This window comes from Scomber japonicus, chromosome 3, assembly GCF_027409825.1.
Source record: "Scomber japonicus isolate fScoJap1 chromosome 3, fScoJap1.pri, whole genome shotgun sequence".
NCBI classification, from domain to species: Eukaryota; Metazoa; Chordata; class Actinopteri; order Scombriformes; family Scombridae; genus Scomber; species Scomber japonicus.
The window spans coordinates 12,879,118-12,889,466 of record NC_070580.1 but is presented as its reverse complement, the minus strand read 5'-3'; the positions used below and the strand labels follow the sequence as shown (position 1 = coordinate 12,889,466).

The following is a 10,349-nucleotide window of genomic DNA, read 5'->3' as shown; positions in this document are numbered from 1 at the left end:
AACTGACACAAACAGAATAAAAATGCAGTGTATTTGCTGTGGAAGACAGAAAAGGAGGAGCAGGAGAGTGGAGTCTCCTCACCAGCTTCATGTCAACACATTTAATCTGTTGTGATCATACTTGAGAAAATGACCATTATAAAATTAAGCTTGAATAGTAACACCAGCAACAATCAACAGTCTCACCACTGAAAAGATGTGCACATTTAATCATGTGAAACTTCCAAATCATTCAAGGGGAAATTGAACATTTTGAAAATCACATTTCAGGAGTCTGGCTCATCCACCTTCACCCACCTTTTAATATACTACTCAGATTAGATTCATTAGAGCCCTGTGTTCCATTATGTGATGACCTAGAAGAGGATCTGATGTACAAACCCTTAAACTTGATCCCCCAAATAACAAGGAGCTAGTTGCATTTAATCCCCACGCAACTAGATCATAAGAGAAATGAGAGGAGGCATTGATGGAGAAGGTCCAGAACCAACTATACTGCAATCATGTCAATTTGTGTGGCTGTTGGAGGATCAGTAAGTGGACATCTTACTTTACGAATGATAAAAGAAATCATGTTCAAGTCATGAATGGAGACAATAATACCACTTATGTGTCTGTAAGGTAAGTGTACTTTTTACCCTTTTATCACAGTAAATCAAGAAGAAAGGCAATTAAAAAAAAAAACAGATCTAGGTAAAAACACATGTGTCTAACATGATGTAAACCACATATCAGACTTAAAATGTTGGCTGAAGTGTGGATACCAGGTCCAACATCACACCTTATTCATATGTTAAGATGCCTACAGCAAATGTGCAAGCAAGCTGTACTAACAGCACAACAGAAATGCAAAAACTGAATTAAAACAGATTTATAATGTGTGTCACTTGAGGAAACACTGGGATGTGCATTGGGGATGATCTCTAACCACAGAGAAAAGGTGAAAGCCACTAATTTGAAGTGTCCAGTCGGCAAGAATATTTTCTACCAAACACGTAAAATATGATGTTTGCTTTGGCGACAGACTGCACTACGAAAAGATCTGTCAATCCAAAATAGACCGGTGATTAGTAATGTTCCCTTTGTATTTGTGGAACGGAGGATTAAGCATTGGACCTGCCCAAATTTTGCTGACTTTAAGCCCTTTATCTGTTACCATGTCTCTTACAATCCCCATCAATACCACAGAGCTCAAGATTATGGAAGTTTCTGCCATCTTTGCCCTTTGGTGCAATTAAGCAGACATGCTTTGTAAACATATACAGCATGTAACTCAAGACACCCAGCAAAACATACTATCAAAATGAAAAGGATGCTGTCACCTTTTCAACAATTATACCAACTGGGAAATGTTTTTAACATGTGGAAGTTGTGAACCTTTTTTGTTTTTTACTTTTCATTTAAGACAATGGAGATGCCAACAAACCTCAAATAAAGATGAACACTCACTTCTTATTCCATGTGAGAGGGAAAAAAAATCCATATAGACAAGTCAACAACCTAAAGTCATGTTTGATTAGATTTTTGTGGCATGACAGAACAAAAGATAGAGATCACTGAAATCAAACCTTTTCTAGTTACATCCAAATTTCCAGCAAGGCTTGAACACCATTCCTTATCTCCCAATAATTACAGAGGCTCAAAGTGCCAGTCAACAGTCACACAATATGAAATGTCTCTATTGCACTGTGATGTGGCTGAAATAGACAACCATACATTTAATTTTTTTTTTAACCACTCACCCTTTTTCCAGTCTGCACACAGAAGTCCATGACAGTTAAACGTGTCACTTTTGCATGTTAACATATCTTACATTATCATATCAAACTCTATATTTTTAAATGAAAGTGTCAGTGTACTATTTTAAATAAGTAGATCATAAAGAAACGTGTGTACGTGTGTACGTGTGTGTGTGTATGGGCGCCTGTGCAGTATGTGACACATCTGTGTCAGTGGGGTATATGATATTTCATATATATTTCCTACAGGGTGACTTCCTCCCCATCTCTTCCCACTTTTTTTAGCAGGCGATTCCAGTGCAGGTTGAAGAGTGTACTGGGGCAGTAGTATTTCTTATGTTCTGAGTTATAATGACAAAGGATCTATTGTGGAAATTCTAAATCAGAAAGCATATAAATGGAAATCTTTAAACTGACATGAAAAAGTGCCCAAATGAACAGAAAAACAGACATGAATGAATGAATGAATGAAAGCATTAAATAGAACAGGTGTTGGGCACCAGCGCAAAGAGGGCACTTCTTGAGTCAGTTCTCTGTCTGGTAACAGTGCCTTTGTTTGTTTTTTCCTCTCTTGGTATACTTCTGATATTTGTCGATGTTTCAAGGCCCCCTATCCCCTCCACCGTTTACTAGGCCGTCTGCATTGAGCAGTGGAAGATGGCAGCTTAGTTGTTTAGGAGTTTCAGGAGTTCAAATTTGTCTTTCTGTGATGCACACACACACGTCACCAGTTCCTCTCCATTCAGTCCTGCTGCAGCTTGGCCTGCGGTGAGATCAGCACTTCCAAGTGGAGCTGTGAGTTAAGCACTTCCAAGTGGAAGCAAATCAAAAATGGCATCAAAAACACCACTGCCCAATTCTTCCAGCTCCTCCTTTCTCAGCTCAGTCGTTCCTCCAATTTTTGAATACCCCAGCAGAACCAAATCCTGGAATCTAACACCAGGATGTTTTAGGGAAAAAAACACCACCATGAAGTATTGTTACACTTTTGACTCCTCCACTGTAGGCACATAGTCTTTAAGAAGTGCTGAGACACAATACGTTTTAGCACAGAGAGAAATATAATTGTCTCCCAGCTGTCCCTTCCACAGCCGAGGCAAGGGCAGGGCATGGTGTGATAGGGTAGGCAGAAGGAAAGGGGCTGTGTCGGGTGGTAGCGGGAGGCAAGCCCTGGGCCGGGCTTTGGTTGGCTGGTTAGCTTGGCTCAGCTAGCTGCGGCACGAGCCATGAGGTCCTCCAGAGCTTTGTCCTGATCATTGTTGTGGGCCAGCAGCACCTCTTTGATAGCATCCCGCTCAAATCCCATCTCGCCAAATCTCGACATTAGTTCAAGGAACTGCAATGCCTAGTGAGGATTAAAAAAAATGTCAATATCTAATATTAGGATAAATACTTTATTGATCGATTGATTACTGAAAGAACAGGTGGTGTTCATGTGTCTTTCTTATTTCAAAGACTAAAAAAATTTTTCGGGCTTCCAAGCGATTGACATATTAACTTAAAAACACAATGAATGAACTTTTGTTTTTCTTGAGAGGGATTGTTGCCTACTGGCTAAAAGTACAAACCTTTTCCTCTGAGCATTGGTACATCTCTAAACATTCCTCCACTGCACTTGCATCAAAGCCCCGCTCACACAGGCGTCCATGGACAAACAGATAATCCAGTACCTTAGACAAATAATAAGCATGTTTATTACGCCTCTGCTTTGAACATCACATTGTTACTTAATAGATGATAAATTAAACACCAATAGGATATGGCTGGTTTTTATTCTGAGACAACAATAAAAAGGATTATATTGTGGATAGAAATGACCCAATGACAATCTGTAGGATTCATTTATTACTTTCTGCTGTATGTGCCTGACATCTTTATAAGTTACTGATGCCCAATATTAATTGATCATTTAAAATCAGCTGGTACAAATAACACATATCAAACTCCACATGACCCATCATGTTCTGTTGTTTTTTTATCCCACATCCCACTGCCATAACTTCCACAACAACAACAGACTGTGCGATGTGATGCAACACCTTTATTTTAAGTTAAGGCTATATTTACACGTGGACCATATTGATGCTTCACTCAATACAGTAACATAATAACAAAACACAATGAGAATGTTAACCATGTCTCAGGAAATGTGCTAAGAATCCAAATTTCTGCGTATCGGGGTGAGAGGGAGTCGCACCTGCTCCACGTTCTGTCCTTGTCTCTGCATGGCCCGTAGGACACCCTCATAAGAATAGCCCATGCTCACAAGGGTTTCCACACACTGCTGCTCACTAGGGGTCATGCTGAGTAGGGCTCCGCCACACGGCAGACCAGCAGATCCTGTCCCCGGGTTGACCTAGCATAGAAACAACAATGAGTGTCAATGAGGTTTAGCGATTCCTTATTTACAATCTCTGGTTCATCTGCATCACTATATCCCTAACAAACTATGCATTCTATTAGTAGGGTATGTAGTATGCACTCTCATGCTTACTGGTTTTGGTGCACCACTCTTGATGTGGCTGGGTGGCATAGGAGCAACAATAACTTCAGTTTTGGGAATGGTCGGCGGACTGCCGTTGGGTAGGCTCTGTCGCGCAGCAGGGATAGGTGCAGGGAGTGGGCTGTACCTCACCGGGTCAGAGTCAGAAAGCTTGGGAAAACTAAGAGAGCGGATGTTACAGGGTCGATCATCTGTGTCAAACCCTGTTCTCCCAGGATGCCCAACTCTGTCCATGTCCAGCAAGGCAACCAACCCGTTGGGTTTGTGGGCGAAGCCGGGTTTGGCTGATAGGCTGGTGTTGGTGCTGGGAGGAGACGGGCTGTTTCCACGCGACGCTGACCCTGGCTGAGAGACCTCTGGTGGTGATACAGAAGGAGGAGGTTGAGGTTGGGGCTGGCTCTGTAGAATGTTCCTGAGCTCCTCCTTATCGTCCAATGTTTTGAGCTCTAGCTTGTCAAAGGGGTCCTCCTCCCGCTCAAAGTCAGCTAGGTTGAGGCTGTGTGCCTGAGGAGTGCTAGGTTGGGTTTTCCTGGGGCCAAGGCTTGGTGCAGGCAGTGGAGTGAGGATAGCGTTATGTCTCAGTCCCGCCAGGACGGGGTTCAACGCTGGTGGTGGAGGGTCATGGTCCTCTGCAGCAGACAAGGGGTTCTTCCCTCCACCACCATCAATGTCCTGAGCTTTAGCCAAACACTCCCTGTTCTCTGCCTCCTGTTTGGCTGCTGCCTCTTCTGCTCTGGCCTCGGCTGCTCGGGCCTCAGCCACTTCAACCCCCCAGCGCACACTACGCTTCTCCAGGGAAAAGTCGTACTGTTGAGACCGTCATAAAAGGAAGGATGGGGATGATCGGCAAAGTAAGGAAAGAGAGATAAACAGAAATAATAATGAGCACAAAACCACATGGCATAAAACGACAACAAACAACAGTATTTTCTGTGTGCCACTTACCTCTGTGTCCACCAACAAAGAGCCACAGTCTGGCAGACAGAAGCCAACAGGCAGTCCCACTTTGGCCGGGCAGCGGAACTTTTCATTGATCTTGAAGGGAACGTCATCAAGGTAGCTGATGGGTCCTGAATGAAAACAAAAAGTGAGCATATGTTAGTAGAACAGACGCTGGAACCACAGACACCAGCATACCTTGAACCTACTACTCACAACTCATAGTAGCCAAAGAGTAAAACATGAAAATAGTGTTAAAAATAGGCTCTCACCATTGTTGTATGCATCTGATCCAGACTTCCTCGCAGCCATTTAGAGACTCTGAAAGACATTAGTACATAACTTAATGAACAGCAGGAGTGCCAAGATTTTTTTAATTGAAAAGACAGTTTATCATTACAAGCGTATGTCAATGTGTTCTTAAAAACACACTATGATTCAATATGAAAACAGCCTGAGGTGAGTTTTTTTCAAGTCCTGCTTACCTCAGACATGACAATTTGTTTGCAATGGTAGCTTCTAACATATACAGTACATCTCTAACTAAGCCGAAAAGTTGATCCTATACAACAGCAAGAGTAATGACACTTCACCACATGACAGTGTGAAAAGCCCCTCCTATTCAAATTATAATTCTTCACTCTTTCGTTGGCTTTGCACATTCCACTGCTTTGAATCTTAAATCACGTAATCTGTTATTTGGTCATGCCGTGCAACAATGCCTGACATTATCAACACAGAAACACCACTGTTTTCCCATCTGCTGAACACAGAACTTTGATCTGTGTGCTGGTGTTCTCCACAAGAAGTTATACATTTGATCCACTTATACTGAAAGCTGAGAGGGGCTGATTTGTTAGAAGTATTTACATCAAATGGCTCATGTTCGGGTTGCTAATACTGCCCGCCCCACTGAAAAATCAACACTGAAAGACACAGCTCTTTGCTTTTGTGCACTTGTTCATTTTATTAAATCTCAATCTCACCAATCTACAATATGAAATTACAAGTCATTACAAGTCCACTGTGCACAACCTGCCTTGTGAAAATGAATGGAGAAGACATTTGAATATCTAGCAAGCCAAAGAGGGACAGATAGTTTTCTCAGGATTTTGTGGGATCAAACTCAAAGGAAAGCGGATAATGGTCTTGGACTCGCATGACTTTAGCTGGGTTGCTCTGTGTCTGCTGGACATGTAGGAGGGCAACAGGTTCCTTACACATTAGCCATACACAACTGCCATAGCCGTCTGTTTGTCCCCTAGATTCACTTATATTTATGGATTAACAGTTTAACCAATTACCCAAAAAATACTTTGTTTTCCAATAATAAGTTCCATCAAAGAGAAATCAATATTGTGTAAAATATGGCTATGTCATTTATTATTATTAGTCCATTTGTAGTTATCCTCTTGCACAAAAGAGTCTAAAAGCTTGGACATAAAATAGATCATAGTCATCAGTCTATCCTTACTGGTAATATTGCTTCATTTAATAACTTCTGCTGAGAATACAAAATGATTAGCAATACATTGCAATCTGCTGAATACTGCCAGCACTGGTCAGACACAGACTCCTGTGTGTGTCAGTTTGTTACGGGTAGAAATGACCTGCAGCAATATGTGGGAATCTACACTTTTAAACACATCTGTGTAAAAATACAACATATATACTTCATATACCTGAATACTACATAGATCACAGTGCACTCCTCAGTTCCTCAACTAATTTAATGTGCAAAAAAATGTAAGAAGGAGGTAAGAACTTATTATACTCTTAACATGGCAGTGCACTGTGAACACGTTTATGGAGAAAAAAAAATGAAAAAGAGCTTTTCACACGCCTGCATATGGAAATGAAACTGAAACCTGCGTTGTTTTAGGTTTTGATCCTAAACCCTCATAGTTTACTCTCATAGTTAAACTATTGTTGTTAGCTAGGGGTGTGACCAGATTAGTCACACTACCCACCTAAAACACTATTCATAAGTGTGTTGTTGAACTTGTTTATGTGTGTGATATAGGATTGTGCAATTTACTTTTATTTCTGTGTTGTTAGGTAGGGGTGAAACCTTTTACAGTGCTTGCATATTGCATACTGCATATGATAATTCATACTCAGAAAGTAGAACTGAAGTGACATTCATTAAAAGAATGCACCTGCATTATTTTGCATTTTGTGAATTTCAGTCAAATAAAATAATATTTTTCCAGTCATATATTTCATTATTGAAGTTTTATTAAAAATAGTGTTAAAATCTCATCTCGTTATCGTGAACCCAATATTGTGTATCATCTCGTCGTAAACTGAGTTTATGGTCACACCTCTATTGCTAGCATGACAGTGTGTTTTGTTCCAGTGGATTAAAAACAAACCACCAACATAAACACAGTGGTACAGAGAATTACACAAGGCTTTACCAAAGGAAAGTCTCTCTATTGTTTTACGGGGGATTGACATGTATATCTTACAAACCGGCAAACCGTTTTAGTTCATTTACCACAGAAAGGATTACTCTTCAGAGTGAATCCTGTCTCCGAAAAGAATCCCCCCTTTCTCTACTTTCCTTTCCTCTTTATTTGAAAACTATCAGCCTAATATTACAATGCTGTGGATCTAATTTTGTGTTATACCAGACTTGTTTGTTGTCATATGGCTTATATTCTTGATTTAGATGACAGCATTTTGGATTTTGTTTGGTTGTTGGTTATTTGTTTTTTGGTGGGTTTTATGTTGTAGTTTGTGTGTATGTTATGAAAATTAACAAAAATATATACTTTATTTTAAAATTACAACCTGGCTAGGGCTGGGCAATATATAAATATTATATCGATATCGTGATATGAGACTAGATATTGTCTTAGAATTTGAAATCGTAATATCGTGATATTTTTTTCCTGGTGTTCTTGCTGTTGTTATTTGCCTTTTTCCCACTTTGTCATTATTCTAGTTTGGCTAATTATAATATCGTTATGAGTATTTTCCTGGTTTTAAAAGGTAATTTTCTGAACTTACCAGATTGTCCTAGCTGATGTATTATTTGTCATTACACCCACATTACTGATCAAGATTCATCAGAAATCATATTGTGTAAATATTTTGTGAAAGCACCAATATTCATCCCTACAATATCGTTGTGATATTGGAACATATCTCATGGCAGTGTCTTTATTAAGTGTTAACTGAAATGAATTTGATTCTCAGTCTATAATTATCAGCGTATTAGTATTGCTATGTAACACCCACCTACCTTAAGTCACTTTAAACATTTCTCACAATTAGAGAAGAGTTAAACTGTGTAATCTAGTAATAATATTACATGCATGACTGACAACAACACAGGACAACTCAAAGAGATGGTTACAGTGTGCCTCTAGTCATTGACAATACAGTTTCAGGTGAGGTGGTGGGCCTACGCCTACAAGCAGGGTATGTGACATCACAACTACTTTGGAGCCAATCCTAGTCCAATATGCAATTTAAACAAGTATGATGTGGAAGGTTGAAGTCTCATGTTAACAAACACTAAAAACTGACTTAACAGTAAAGTAAGAGACATCTTCTGTCTTGAAATAAAACAACAACACAAACTGGATTTTTTTTAATGAGGTAAAAGGAGTAGGCGTCGTTTAAAGAATTTTAACATAGTAATATAATAATAATTGTTTTGTAGCACATCAGACACACATTATTGTTCCAATATGAATATGTTCATGTCTAACTAAATGTGTGGAGGGGATCTTTAAACTAACTGAGGAGGAGCTTAAAGGAAACTACGTTGCATCCAACTTGAAACGATAACGAAAGGGATGCATTAAATGTAGTTCGTCACATTTTCAGACAAGTTAACTTTAAAATAGCTAACCCCCAGCTGTCACGTAAAGCTCGTAATATCTCCGACAGATGAACTGAAAAACAACACAATGATTAGCTAAAGTCAATGAAGTTATTGATGGCGTTAATTAGCATCAAGCTAAGCTATTATTACATTTCGTTACTGCTCGTTAAAAGCGCTAACAGGCAGCGCAAAGTGACAGTTTAGATAAAGACTTGGTATTAGTGCGGTATTAAAGTCAAATAAACGGATTCATTAATATTCACCATCATGTTTTTCAGTGGGAAAGCTGCCGTGTATGCTACCACACTTAGCTTCGGCCTGACTGTAACGTTATGAGTGTCTGCTGCCACCGCCCTGAAGCTAACCTGCGCTAACACTCACGTACAGACTCCTCTCACCTGTATCTGCTCCGTCTTCTTCTCTCAAAATCCAAAACGACGTCTCGTCGATGTGACACTCCAATACAGAACTAACCTGCCAACGAGTTTTATTTATCCTGAAGTCTCTTTCCTGCTTCAACGTGGGACGCCATCTTGATTTGTCAAGCTCCCTTCCCACTAGTTCCTGTCTGACGTCACTCACCTAGGTGACGTCAGAACATAACAACCAATACTACCTCCTGCTGTGGGAATCAGTAATAAATGTAAAAACAACTAAACATTTATTTTATGAATGTTGGTATATTCATATTTGTGGGGAAAAAATGGGGCTTATTGCTACCATTCAATTAAGCTGGGGGCCAATGATGTAATACTATAATATCAAAACAAAACAAAAACACCTTAAAGTTAAACAGTTTAGTCACTTTATTAATTTCACTGGGAAAACATCCATAAATTGAAGTTCTTGCCCATCTTTCGAACTTTTTATGATTGAATTAAGAAAGTATTTTGCATCTATATTTAACTTATAAACAGTAATAAATGTACACATAGAGTTAGTATGCTCCAAAGAATCGGAGGTGGTGGCATATTGGTAGACAGTGTTTTTAAAAGAAAGAGAAAGAAAACGATGCGCCTCATGATTCAAATCACTCCTGTTATTGGCAGTGGAAAAGTTCAACAAAATCCATTGCGATGAGAGAAAGAGTCTTTATTGTTGTATTTGTTAGGGGGGAAATGGTTATAATGATAGTAAAAATAAAGTGTTTATTGGATAAATGTTAACTCACTTCATACCAATTTCTTCATGTTATTCTCTTCAACACTGTTTTTTCTTGAGTGTATATTATACTGTCACTAATGTTTAAATCCACTGTGCAAAGAAACTGTAGATTTATTTGTAGTTGAATGTGCTTGTGTATATTTTTCTCAAAATGTCTTTATAGAGA

General features: G+C 39.3%; 1 protein-coding gene across 1 annotated transcript; it reads right to left on the bottom strand.

The window, feature by feature from the left end:
- Positions 1-681: 681 nt before the first annotated feature.
- ubap1 (ubiquitin associated protein 1) lies at positions 682-9,543 on the bottom strand. The gene is made up of 7 exons (XM_053316308.1): positions 9,418-9,543; positions 5,454-5,502; positions 5,188-5,312; positions 4,234-5,049; positions 3,937-4,095; positions 3,308-3,409; positions 682-3,084 (listed from the first exon to the last, which is right to left on the bottom strand). Exons 2-7 carry the CDS (start codon positions 5,491-5,493, stop codon positions 2,944-2,946), a joined length of 1,383 nt encoding a protein of 460 aa, XP_053172283.1. The 5' UTR covers positions 5,494-5,502; positions 9,418-9,543; the 3' UTR covers positions 682-2,943.
- Between the last annotated feature and the right edge of the window lie 806 nt (positions 9,544-10,349).